Raw genomic sequence first — 14,513 nt, 5'->3', positions numbered from 1 at the left:
TGGACCACCATATGTTTTAAAATACCACTATTATATTATTACAATGTAAATCAATATTTTATATCATTTTAAAATACCAGATTCGCTATAACTTAATTCGATGTATGGGTTCTCAGACAGAAGTCCCACTGAATTCAGTGAGTTACTTCCAAACAAATAAACACAGATTTGCAGCTTTTGAGATGAAGACACTTTCTTTCATCAATATTTTTCAGATTCTTGACTTCAGTGATACATTAACATCAGCTTCTTTGAAGAAAAGACACTTTTTGGATTTATTTCCTGTGGCATTAGCTGATAACCAGCTGCTCAGCATTCTTTATTAACCTGACCAGCTCATTAAGTTTTTTTTAGTTTCCAGCATTGAGAATTTTAAATGACCTTCCACTTTCAATCTAAAGTAAATATACTTTACTTTAGATTGAAAGAACACTGTTCCCACTAGTGATTCTAAGCATAAAAAAATGCTTAGATGTTTGACACTCCTAAATGTCATTTTTATTTAAACCATGAATGTAACTGATATATGATTAATTACAATAAGAGATAAACATATTTAAAAACCTTTACCAAAATTGCTAAATGTAAAAGATTTCATAGACTTTAGTAAAACATGTTTGGAAAGATTCAGATTTGCTATTGAGTTTGCTGATTCTTAAAGTGTTATTGTTATATAATACTACTGCTTCCATGGATAATGCATTATTATATTTATCTCACTCACCAGCTATAATATACTATTTGGGAAATTCTGCTGAACATTTTAGATCAAGACATATAAAACATGTGAGCTTACTAGTACCCTGACTTCCTTATTTTATAGCCACTGTCAAAATAAGAAAGGTACACTGTATCTACATACAGTGTCTGGGTATAAATTTCATTACCAGTTTTGTCCCTTCCATCAACAAAATTATTTGATTAACAGCAGCATAAGAAATCATATTTGATCAAGTAAGGTCATAGATACGAATATATTTATCAGTTTAGGGACCATGGCATTTCAAAGTTTGAGAATCCTTAATGTACTGTGAAGCAGATAGCCATTAGTAACGTCAACTGGAATTCTAAAGATGTATTATTGTTGCTTTTTTATATGCAAGCTCCAGAGTGAAAATTGCCCATGGTGATACTATAATCATGCCAATATTTCTTTATAAAGGAGCTGTGAAGAAGAATTGTTTGAATATTGCAAAAGAAAACATGGTTGCAAGTTTGTGTAAAATAGAGGGAATTTCACCCCAGAAAAGTTTATTTGTGCAAATTGTCTTTATATGAATTCAGTGTTATACAGACCAAGAAAAATGAATGCCAACTTGATGTAGCTAGCTCTTTGATACCTACTGAAATGTTTTGATCTTATACATGTGCCTAAAACAGACATTTTTATTACCCTCTATTAATGTTTAGACAAGGTCTGCACAACTGATAGAGAACCCAATTTAAAATAATTGTGGTGTGGTGTTCAACAGTTAGGAGTAAAATAGCAGCATTGTAGCTGGCAGTGTTGCAAGATCTAGAGATTCTAGAGTGGTGTGCCTTTCAGAACAGAAATGTCTGTGAAAACTTAAGAGGTAGTAATGAACCCTTACTGTGCCAACAACATTTTATTGAATGAACATGGAATATTTGATACATTTTTCCTTTTAATGCATTAATAGTATTGTTGTTTATATGATATTAATTACTACCTATAACAAATTGAAATGTTAAAATTATTATTAAAGGCTCTTTGTTTTACAGATTCATTGCCTGGACTTTGGGATATATTTGGTTACCACATCCATCATGAACTAGATGAGCCCCCACTAGATGAATCAGCCACTGAGGAACCCTGTACAGAAAGTCCTGAGGATGTTGCTGATGATATCCTCATTGTCGACCCTTTCTTTCCTGAAATATATCCTCTGGAGGAAGATGAGAGTGAAGAAGTTGACTGTGAAAATACTACTGCTATCACAACTCCTCCACCACTGCAGTTTATTAATGGAAAGCAGCAAGTGACCCCGGCACCTAAAGATATAAAAGCTGAAGAAGCAAGAAGTGATCAAATTTTAGCGCATTCCAAAAATGTAAATTTTTTGCATATCAATGAAACTAACATGGTGTCTGATAATGAGTTCTTGGCTACAATACAGCCAAGTGAATCAACTGGAGATACTGCTGCTACACAAAAGCTAAGAGCAGAATATGATATCGTGGAAGAAGTATTTAGTGGAGACCCAGAAACTACACATAAAATTCATGAGATAATATATCTCCATGGCCAGTCCTTATCAGACAATAATGAGAAATTGATACAGTCTGAAACAGAACACTTAGAAGATTTAACTGCCCAGCCTGAATCAATAAGTTCTGCTTCTCCCCACACAACAAACATGGAGCTAAAAGAAGACCCTGAACAGTTAATTCTAACAGCTTCTACTCAAGGTTGGTTGCCTCATTCTACCACTATATACTTAGACACTGGAGATGACATAGTAGCTCAACATGACACTTCTGTTCCGCAAGAAAATTATAATACAAATGTTAGACATAATATACTTAATTCTTACATAAATTTATTGACAACCACGTCCAGTACTAATTTATTGAATATATCAGAAGGGTCTGGAGCTGTTCAAGAAGACGGTTATAAATCAACTAGTGCATTAATAAAACCAGGAATACAAGAAAAACATCCTAGTCAGGAAATTTTCTCAGATGATGGAAATCCTATTCCACCTAAACCTTCTGCTTCACAATCTCCTGCTTCTTTGTATAAAGAGACCATGTTTATTGCTGAACATAGTCTTTTAGAATCTTTGACTACTGACTCTATTACTGAAATAATTTTGAGCACTACTAAAAGTCAAATTAATATGGAGGGGGATAAGAAAAACAGTACAAGCTCTATGTCTTTAAATATGGATAATTCAACTGCTTTCAGCACAGAAAACCTGTTTAATAGCAATGAATACTTAAGTGATAACATCAGAGTTGTGAGTGAAGGATCCATAGCTGTCACCCAAACAATCTCTCCTCTCAAAACTAAAGAAATAACAGAAAATAGATTGTCCATTAATGAAGAATCTGGTGATGGAGAATTGTGGAGGAAACCTAATAAAGAAATACTTTTGGGGGGTCCTACCAGCCAAGTGGTAAGTATAGACTCCCAATTTCTAGATGCAGGTTTTGGAGGAATTGATAGTATGACTCAAGCCACTACACAGACTTCATTTCCAATGAGGTCTGAATATGAAAGCAGTAAAGGAAAAGAAATAGGTAGTATTTCAAGTGAACCACCATTGAATCATGCTATTCATACTAATCATACAATGGATGTGTTGGAGGCTGAATTGTATGGGGACGCTACAGACACTAGAATAGAAAGTCAAGTATCAAAAAATGAAACTTACAGCCAAAGAGCATCAGATAAATCAGAGGCAAGTGTGCTATTGCCATTTAATGACAAGTCTGTTGTGGAGACAAATGAAGAAGTGATAACAACTATAACAATACAAGAGCAAACAAATTTGTTTGAAACATCTAGTATGGCAAATATTTCTCCTGCCATCAGTGTAGGAATGAAGTTAATACCAGAATTAATAGAAACTGATAGGACTGCACAACATTCCAGCAGTACTGCACAGGATTCCATAGTAGTGACAAATAACATAACTCTGCAGAAAGGAAGTTCTGAATTCATAGTAAATGAAGGAATGGAATCTCTTCAGTTGGAAGATAGAAAAAACATTTCTCCAACTACCTTTGCCAAAACAATTGATCTTGTGGAGATAGGCTCTGGAGAGGAATCAGTTAATGACACAAGTAGTATGAAGCTGGAAAATTATACTTCGAAAGAAAAAGAAATTAATAGTAAATTACCATTGATTGAACCAGGTTCTGGAGACGTAGATTCTATTACATACTCTTCTACAAAAAAACCAGTTTCATCTGAATTTTTGGTACAAGAATCTAAAAATCAAATAAAAAATAAAAGTGAGGAATCTAGCATGGTATTTCAGCATCCATTGGTTACAACATTAAACATAAGTAGTACCACAATAGTAACCTTAATGAACCAAAATATTACGGGAGCATTCGTTAATAAGTCAAAAATGGCACAGGAAATGCCAAATGTATTAGGAACAAAAGCTTCTGATAAAACCCCACATTTGGAGGGAGAAATATATTATGAAGAAAAAAGAAAAATTATAGAAACAGAATCCGTAACACAACAGTCAGAAATTTCTGGTACTTCTAAATTTAATACACATGCAAAAGAACTACAATTTGATATTAATTCTGTTACTGAATCTTTACAGAAATATCCGCCTTCATATGATAAAACTGCAAGCACTTTATTAAGAAATGTAGAGAAAGAAGAATGGTTGGAAGAAAAGATTACTCTTGCCAAAGACAGTCACACCCTTCCACCCCCATCTACAATATATAGACCAATAACCACAGCAACTCATGTTCCATTTTTGTCAAAACAAGACTCAAAAAATGAATTATTTCTAGTTCATACTACTGCCCCTGGAAATTCTGCTACATTAAAAGAAAGTTCTAATGCATTAAAACTTGACACTCCTTATCCTAAAAGTTCAGAAGAACTTTTTTCAGAGGAACAACATGAAGAATTTGAGAGGCATAATGATGATTCCAAATATGAATTTAAATATCCTTCCAAGCTAGAAGACAATTTGTCTTCAGCCAGTGATGAAACCTTTCCTGTGTTATCTATTGTACATCCTGAGACATCTACTATAAATTGGTTCATTTCTGAACAGGATCAGAATAAAGAAAAATCTTACCAGGGAGAACAAAATGTACTAGCTGCAACAGATAGCACTTCTCAAGGGAAAGCCTGGGTGTTTGTAAAGCATGAAAATAAAACTTCTGCTTCAAAATTATTTATCGAACCCCCTTCCAGTGGAACAATAGAAACACCACATGCCACTTTATTATCCAAAGTGTCGGGTGCTGGAAACCATGATGGCTCTGGGGAAGGATCTGGCTGGCAAGACGTAATAGAGAAAAAATCTGAATCATTTACCCAGTTACCAAACTGGGACCTACCACTTCTAACTCGTCCTCCTCATTATTCAGATATTGAGAACACAGGGGACACAATGGATGTATCCCCAAAAGGACCAAACACTCAGACAGAGAAGCATGAAAAAACAGCAACATCTGATAGTGACATCTCAGAGAGTTTTTCATATGAGAGTTCCACAAACAACATAAAAGACTATGAAGATCTTATCCCTGTAGCTGGTTTCAAAAAAAATTATTCTGAAGATATTTCTAGCTTCATTGATATTATTGGAGGGCATGGAGTAATACTTGATGAAACAACAATTATTGATGTTGATAATTTGAAATCAAATTCAAATATTGAAGACATTATAGATCATACAACTAAAAGGCCTGGAAGACACTCAACATATAATATTTATACATCAGCAATTAAAATTCAAAATACAACACCTGAAATGTTAATTGACGATAAAATTACAGATAACCAAGGCAGTTCTGTAGGTAATAAGTTCATACACAGTGAATCTATTTTATCTGATCATACCCCAACATTAGAGGTGGGTTCAGGAGATATTGCGTCTTTCACAACAGAAAGTGAAATTTCTCAGGATACACTTAAAACATCCCTTCTGCTTCCAACACTACCTCTTCTTGTCAGTTCTACCATATCATCTCCAATTACTTCTAACGAAAATACCAGAGACGTAGGAGATGGCATTGAACGTACAGAATCTGAAGAAATGATACAATCCAAATCTGAACAACCAACACCATCAGATAATCAAGTAGTAGCTGATGAAAGTGAAATTACCACCATGTCAGGAGAGGGACAAGTACAGATGGATAAAGAGAAACCTGTGGTTCTTCCTTCAACTCTAGCAAACATGCCTCTAAAAACAGGACACACTTTGACCACATATCAACCAGAAGAAAGTACTGCTTCAAATCAGCTTATTTCACAAAATGTAACAAAAGCTAAAGAAATAAGCCATGAAGGAATGAAAATTGAACTCACAAAATCAACAGAAACAGTTATGAAGAACTTGCTTCTCACAACACAAACACCCAAACTGCCTGTGACTGTGCATTTACTCAATGGTGTTTCTGAACACCCAGAGGAAGAAGTCATGCAAAGTTCTTCATCATCAAGTGATTCTAGCAAACATGGTTTGCCAGCACCAGAAACTTTTAGAGAAGTTAGTGCTGACGCAGCAGTAACTTACAAACCTGCTCTGAAAGATTTGTCCAATAATACAGCATTTCCTAATGTGGAACTGGAGAACAGTTTCCTTGAAAGTATAACTACATCTCATGGACATGTACAGGAAACAAAAGAAATGCCAAAAGATGCTACCGAAAAAACAACTCTTTTTGAAGAATTTATTTCAAAAGGTGTGATACCATCAAGCTTTTTTCATTCTGATGCTGAAGACCTGTTAGAAGAAGAAACTCCCGAGAAGGTAAAAGAGCTAAATCAGTTAGATGGAAATAGTGCTGATGGAAGTTTGTTATGGATACATAGCATACCTTCTTCAATTCCACATGAGAGTAAAACGGGTAGAGTGTTTGGTGCTGATGGGGAAGCCAGTGTTTGGCCAATCTCACCACCACCATCTGCAGATAAAACCGTGAAACTTCAAACAGTCCAACCAAAGTCAACCACAATTTCTTCTAACCTTGTAAATGAATATTCAGGTCCTGGAAGCATTTCTGATTCAAACAAACAAACAATAAATACAGAGGATGTAAATGCAAATGAACTTGTAACTCCACCATTTTTACTTCTGGATGTTACCAATGGATCAGATTTCCTGATTGGTCAAGGTGAAGGTTCAGTTGAAGGCTCAGCAATTCAGATCCCAGGTAAGGGAGAAGCTGTTTAAGTGCATCCTTTCCTCTGCCACAATTATTTATCAGAAAGTTCTTGCTTGAAGATAAACTGTGACGATAATATATGCCACACATTATATGAACAAATGTAGTAAGTGAACTGAACGATCATTGGAATGGTGACAGAAGTTTCTATTATGATAGCTAGAACTAGTTGTCTAGTTCACCTGGTACATTTGTGCATTCAAATGTGGACCCTGAAAAATTCAGAACTGGTTGCATGAAGAAGAAAAAAGATATTGCATGAATTATATGTGAAATATTTGTCAATATTTTGGAATAGAAAAAATATTACTAATGCAATAATGTTAGACTTTTGGAAATCACTGAATCATAATGATATTAAGAGATACAGCAATATGTATGTGGCTAACTGTGAAAGAGAAATAGTTACTTTGGAGGGAAAAAGTGGAATTCATTTTTATATACAGATCTTGAAATGAAAGCTATTTGCACCGGACAGCAGACTGAATACCAGTTCTCCCTTGTCTGCTTTCCCTTCCCTGGAATTTGCAATAATTTTATTATTTTCCATTGTGCTCACGTGCAGTGTGATTCAACATGTGAAATCAGTATTACTGTGGATAAAGTATTCATACAGATAAGAGATTCATGAATTGGATAGCTAGCTATGTAAGACATTTAAATTCTGAGAAATTTATTTATTTACTAGCTTTTTACCTGTGGACATCCACCATATTTAGCTTAGATTATTTTTCCCAATGGGAAGGATTTGAGAAGATTTCTCATAGTTTTCTATTGAGGGTTTTGCACAAAATAAGTAGTCAAGGCATAGAATATTTTATCAGTAGTTATATTTAAAAAGGTGCAATTTGGGCCTGATATACTTTCAGACACAACAGATTCACATAATTACTTAATATGTTGGTGTCATTCTAGTAATAAGTGATAGTTTTACGTATATGTAACCTTTACTTAAAAATACAAAAGAAACCTTAGAAGTTTTTTTATTTGACAAGACAATAGATTCAAAAAATGAATTGAGTTCTGGGTGATATTTTTTAAAATAGAATGTCTTATAAATTGATTAAATATAGTGTGAATTGAAAGGTTGTGTTTATCCAAGGTCACAATTCACACTGAGAAGATAACAAACAAAATGTACGTTATAAGAATTGTTGTTCTGTCTACCCAGTCATTGCACATAAACTAACTTCGTTCAGATAATACATGTTTCATTCACTGTGTACTTGTTTTAACTATTTTGGCTATAATTAATTGTCATATCATATCAGCTAAATCCTCAACAAAATATTAAGACTGCCAAAATCAAAACAAAGCATCATTGAAGTAAACAAAATATTGTTCAAAATAATTTTTCCTGATGTAGTAAATTCATTTATATTATGAAAGCATGAATTATTGTTATTGCCACACCTTATGCTTAATTAATTATATTTGCTTGCATGCTTATAGTGTTTAATCTGTTAATGTAACAGATTGCAGCACTTGGGATAAATTCAGAAAGGTTTTGTGCACAGAAACAAACTAACTTAAAAAAAAAATATAGCTATTTTCAATGAACTCATTTTTACAGGCCAAGATCTATGTAAAAGCAATCCATGCTTGCATGGGGGCACTTGTTACCCACGTGACTCTTTCTATATCTGCACCTGTATGCCAGGTTTCAGTGGTGATCGTTGTGAAATAGGTAAGAAATAAATGCTTTGCTATTTTTGACTGTCTAATTTTTTTTAATGTGCAGAAGAAATTCAGTAATGAACATTAAAGTTCAGGCAATAATGAGATTTATATCAACTATACTCAACTAGCCATTCAGCAAATGCAATCCATGTTCATACAAATGGAATATCTAAGTGTAAATATCACCAGGGTTATAAAACATGCATTATTTGCTATATTTTTCTATTCATGTTCTACATAATGGTGTTGCATAGTAAGACATTTTATCTGTATGTTGCTGTTTTCTTTTTTTCCTTCAATAAATAAAAGACTATATCAGGTATAAATAATATATAAGCAAATTATAATATTAATATCTGGTTTTGATAAATGGATGCTTTAAGGAAAAAATACTGATCTATTTCAAATGTATGTGTCCATTAATAGCTGCACCTAATTTGCTTCCAGACATAGAATCAGTTTAACAGAGCCTTGGAAACAGGAAGACAAAATTTATTTATTTTTTAAAATAATCTTCTCCAACTGGTGCTGTGCACATATATTGGAATACATGCTAGATAGATATTCTGAATTTTTAATCAAATATATTTAAAGGGTACCAAATGAGGAAGGATATTTCAAAAATGCCCATACCTTCCCAGATCTAATTAGAATAGTCTGTGTCATCCTTATTTAATAAAATTTATTAAAAACTAGTTTTTGAAGACATGAGAATGCTTATTAAATTAATGAAAGAAAGGGTCTTTTTGTTTGCTGAGTTCGTTCAGCCAAAGGCATGAAGCAATTTTAGTAATAAAAGATTTCCTTATTCTGATGGGTTTGTTTCCTGTTTTTAATTATTCCATACAACCTGGATTTTTACTTTTTGAAGATTTGTAACGTATTATTTCATACATTATTTATTTTGAATGGGCAGCAAGATAAAGATAAAATAAACAGCATGAATGACAATGCCTCCAGCCATTAAGAGGTACAGAAGTTCAGTGTTTCATGTTGACAGGTTAGAACAAGTTGGACACTTGGCAGCAATAATTACCCAGATTTTCCTTTTGAAAAAGGAATTGCTGTAATATATTTCCTCCCCAGCAGTTCAAGTAGTGACAGGTAAACTGAAGGTGCAGGTTAGAGATTTAGGATGATTTTTAACAAGGGCAGGTTGATGTGCTGCATTTAGAAAAGTTCTCTGTGTGGCAAGTATATTCAAATATTGTGCAAAAAAATTAAGTTTATATATTGGGATGCCTGAAATCCATTAATAAATTATTCTACTTGATATAATACTACTTTATATAATATACACACATACACACACACACAATGTGAAAATGAGAATAGCTGTTGTAAACCATTATTTGTTTGTAATTTTCTTGAATAGAAATCGATGAATGTCAATCCAGTCCTTGTAGAAATGGTGCCACGTGCATTGATGGTGTCAATACATTTGCTTGTCTTTGTCTTCCAAGCTATGTTGGAGCACTTTGTGAAAAAGGTGAGAGACCAATTTGAAATGTGCAGTTAACTCAATGCTACTTTTGAAATAATCTATGAAAGGTGGCAAAAAGAATCATCTGCCACAGGGATGGGATGAATGCATTTTATTTCTTTGGGTATTATATTATTTATTCTAAATATTTAATACTGCCTTTCTAGAATCACACATACATACAACAGGATAAATAAAAATGACTTTATGTAGGCTTTACTTTTTCTTCTTGTGCTCAAGTCTTTGTTGTTGCTGATAATTAGAGAAATTTATTTACAGCATTTACTGTATTTTCTGGACTTTAAGATGCACTGGAGTATAAGACACACCAAGATTTTGAAGAGGTAATTTTTTTAAAAAAGTTTTTGCACTCTGTAGGCCTCCCAAACCCTCTGCATGCCTCGGTTTTTTTGTGAAAAATGGGGCATGTAGGGAGTTTGAGAGGCCTGCAAAGTGTTCCTGGGGGCTGGAGGGCAGGGGCAAAATGGGCAAAAAATAGGGCATGCATAGGCTTTGGGAGGCTTTTTTTTGCCCTCCCCAGCCCTCAGGAGCACTTTGCAGGCCTCCAAACCCTTTGCACATCCATTTTTGCAAAGGGGGCAGGGTTTGGGGAGGCCAAAAATGCTGTATTCAATGTATAAGATGCACCCAGATTTTCATCCTTTTTTTGGGGGGGGGAAAGGTGCATCTTAAATACGGTAGCTTAATCAGCTACAAAAACTCACTAAACCAAATGCTGTAAAATACTGTATTTTGTTAAGAACAGTAATAAGTGTTAATGAGATCTGGAGTTTGTATTTTTGGGGAATTTTTACAGGATGCTGATGTAAAGTTAAACATAAGAAGGATGAACAAAATAATCATGCCTTTTTGGACCCAAATGCCATGTTAAATTTTCAAAACATGTTAATATAAATCTTGATAGTGATGTTTCTATACTATACATATAGTATAATATCTCTACTCTGCAATTTATGCAACTGAATTGAGTCCTGAACAAAGCAAAAACATTTCTGAGCTAATACAATATTTCTTTTCCTTCTAAATCTGAATTTCTTCTATTGTAAGAAATATCTCAGATTAACTTTTGGCAAAATGACATTAAGAATAAATACAAGTTTTTCAGTGTAGGTTGATGTCCTGTCCAAAGGTAATAAAGAAAGTTCCAAAAACATGAGAAGGAGTGAAAATTATTCTTCTGTAGGTTGTATTCGTTTAGTCATAACAGCAGATGTAGGAAAACAGTGTCTTATGTTTCGAATCTCACTATGACTAGATTTATTCTCACTACAACAAAATAATTTAATGCATACTGGCAGGTTCCAGGCTTGGTTTTTTTTTTTTATCATAATCCTATTGGGTGAAAGGCTCTGAATTTAAAAGTGCTTTTGGAAAGAAAAAATATCCATGAGGCTAAAAGTACTTTTGTGATACATTATTTTTTAAACCTAAAGCAAAGGATAAGATTCATTGTAATTAATTTTTAATAGTCTCATTAATAATAGAAATAATTCAGAATTCAGCTCTTTAACATAGGACCCTAAGATGACAAATGTTTTTTTTAGTAGTTAATTTGAAAATAAATCTAATAAATCCCAAAAAGTTTTCAAATCATTATAACTTTAAATTTTACTTTATGACTACAGTGTCATACAGTTGAAAGTTTGGCCTGGGGAGTTTAGGTGCATGATTAGGGAGATCAACTCCCCCCTCTACTTTAGGAATTAAGTCAGTGTCATAAGATATACATAGAATCAAGCTTTGTTCTAGAATAAAACTGAAAAGAAAGAAGGTAAAAATATATATTTAAATAGTCACATGCAAGACATTCTGCGGTGAGGAACTAAAAATATAGAGCTTCTAAAATTATAGACAAAAGCCAGTTTGGTGGTGCGGTTAACATGCTGATTTAGAGCCTAGGAATCTGTGAGTTCGATTACTGCCTTAGACATGAAAGCTAGTTCTGCCTTCAGCCCTATGAAGAAGTTGATGGCAGGTCACTTTGAAAAATGCTGCCAAGGAATCTACACAGTCTTGTTTTTGAGTCACCCAAAATAAGGTTCAGCTGGAAGGACCATTTAAAAAAAATCATAGAAAGCATCTTAGAACAGCCAATTGAAAAATATACATGCATAGATAAAGATGGGACAGACCGGTGGTGGGTTCTGGCTGGTACGCCCCGGTATTGGCGTACCGATGGCACCTTGGAGCATGGCCACCATACTGGAATGGTGTTTTTGAGGGCTCACCCATCTGCCTGCATTCCTTACCTGTATTTAAGCCAATTGGGCCATTTGTGCACGCGTGCACAGCATACAGCGCCTGTGCAACCTCCGCCGAGCAACTTGAGGGTCGCAGGGCGGTGGGTGCATATGTGTGCACAGCATGTGTGCCTGAGGTGGATGCCCGGCCCCATTGCAGCATATGGGATCCGGAACTCACCACTGAGACAGACCACAAGCAGCTCTGATACAAAGAGATTCCAACTTGGACACAAAAAAAAATGGGCACAAAAAACTCCCATGCAATGGCTAAGCTTGCATAAAATAAAAGATGCTGGAGATGCTAAAGCATTGACTAGCAAACCTAGAAATCAAACTTAGCACAAATCTTAGATAAAGTTTTCCCATTTCCCTAGAAACTAGATGACTCTGGAATACAGTTTCTTACTTGGGTAGTTATCTTTCCGGTAAATACCTGCTTAAATCTGAAGCTGAGGCAAGGCGTTACTAAAAATAACTTGTCCTAACTAGTGGAAATAGAAGAATTGGGTAATCTGTTTTTGTCGTGACTCAGAGCATGGAACTATTCCTTGTGTTGATGTGGGTTGACATATTTGTTTAAGAAGATACATTTTAGGAATATCTGAGTTCTATTAGCTGGTGAAGAATTCCATTCATAATGACCAACTGAGGAATTCAAGTGAGACACTTAGTGAATACTTATTTCCTTGTTTGTTGTCTAGAAAGTATCTTTATACAAGATATATTAGGATTAGGATAATTTCCTCCATCTAATTTTTCCTCTGTGGGTTGAAAATTCTGGAGGAACTTAAGTACAAACTTTTCCAGTCCATAAAATAATTTAAAAGATATAGTGCTTACCAAACAGTTCCAATATCATGTCATTCGCCTAGCATCATATTACCTAAAATAAAAAAGGCTGAAACATATAATTCTGTTTTAGAGAAAGGGCACAAGGAAGCTTGCTGTGAATGACTGGTGGATTGTTGTTGTTTTTTGCAACTTGAACTGCTATGTTCTCAAGAATTCATGCTATGTAAAGCACCTTAATTAATCCTCATTTGCCCGTTGGAAAGAACTGACCCAAAGTAATTTCATACTCTGCAATTTATTGTATTTTTCAAAACTTATTTTTCCCATCGATTTCAGTAACCAATATTGAATATTATGTTAAGTATGAATAACACTGGATTCTGTATATCCACACTTGCCCAATCAGTCCTCCATATTCTATTGTTCTGTGCCTTCAACTTTAACATTTTTCTATAATTCTGAAATGAAAAAGACTAAACAGTATAATCTAAAAAATAGGCTTAAGACTGGTTTTATACACCCCAGAAAATCCTTGCAACCACAACTTTAGCAAAATTAAATCCCAGTCCTACCTATATCTTCTGGATAATGACCCTAACAGGTTGTGCTTTTCATACAGCAAAGTGAGTTGTTAAATGCAAAATGAGATAGAATTTTGTATTTAGCCTTTATCACTTAGAACAGTGGTTCCCAAACTTGGCAACTTTAAGACTTGTGGACTTCAACTCCCAGAATTCTGGCTGGGGAATTCTGGGAGTTGAAGTCCACAAGTCTTAAAGTTGCCAAGTTTGGGAACCACTGACTTAGAACAATGTTTCTCAAACTTGGTACCTTTAAGATTTGTGGACATCATCTGACTGGGAATTCTGAGAATTGGATTCCACACATGGTTGCCAGATATGCAAAGTATCAAATTTTACAAGTAGATGGTAGCATGGTATAGAAGCCGACCAAATCCATATTTAAGTTAGTAAAAGGAATTATTATTGTATTGGCAGAGTAGATTCGGGACAGTAAACTTCATGATTAGTAGTTGGTGGTGGTGGTTTGTGTTCCAATTTGTAATACTATTTGGCAATTTTTGCTGTCTGTCCAAGTCAATCCCAATTCATCTTTCAAGTCTTTAGTTACTCCTCAGTGTCAGTGGCTATGTAATGGATATCTTTAATATATTTGCTGATGCTTATATTACTTTGATCCAATATGCCTTTTTAATGTGAATTGTGTCACATTTTCCATTATCTCCAGTCAGTATAAGACATTAGCATTAAATGCTTCCAATAGTGCCACATGTCAGAATGTGAGTAGATCCCTTGTGTCAGAATGACATTTGTAACTGATGCTGTTGACACATGTTAAATCACCTCACTGAAAATAACAGGTGTATTTCTCTT

General features: G+C 34.4%; 1 protein-coding gene across 1 annotated transcript in view; it reads left to right on the top strand.

Annotated features, from left to right (window-relative positions):
• The window catches only part of VCAN (versican), a 101,472-nt gene that overhangs the window by 61,339 nt on the left and 25,620 nt on the right, over positions 1–14,513 (top strand). The window contains exons 8-10 of the mRNA XM_032213868.1: positions 1,744–6,888; positions 8,474–8,587; positions 9,956–10,069. Coding sequence (XP_032069759.1) covers positions 1,744–6,888; positions 8,474–8,587; positions 9,956–10,069 — 5,373 coding nt within the window. The remainder of the gene's footprint in view (positions 1–1,743; positions 6,889–8,473; positions 8,588–9,955; positions 10,070–14,513) is intronic.

The sequence above is a fragment of the Thamnophis elegans genome, chromosome 3 (assembly GCF_009769535.1).
Source record: "Thamnophis elegans isolate rThaEle1 chromosome 3, rThaEle1.pri, whole genome shotgun sequence".
In the NCBI taxonomy this organism is placed as follows: Eukaryota; Metazoa; Chordata; class Lepidosauria; order Squamata; family Colubridae; genus Thamnophis; species Thamnophis elegans.
The sequence above is the reverse complement of the archived record's forward strand: the minus strand, read 5'-3'. Positions and strand labels throughout refer to the sequence as shown.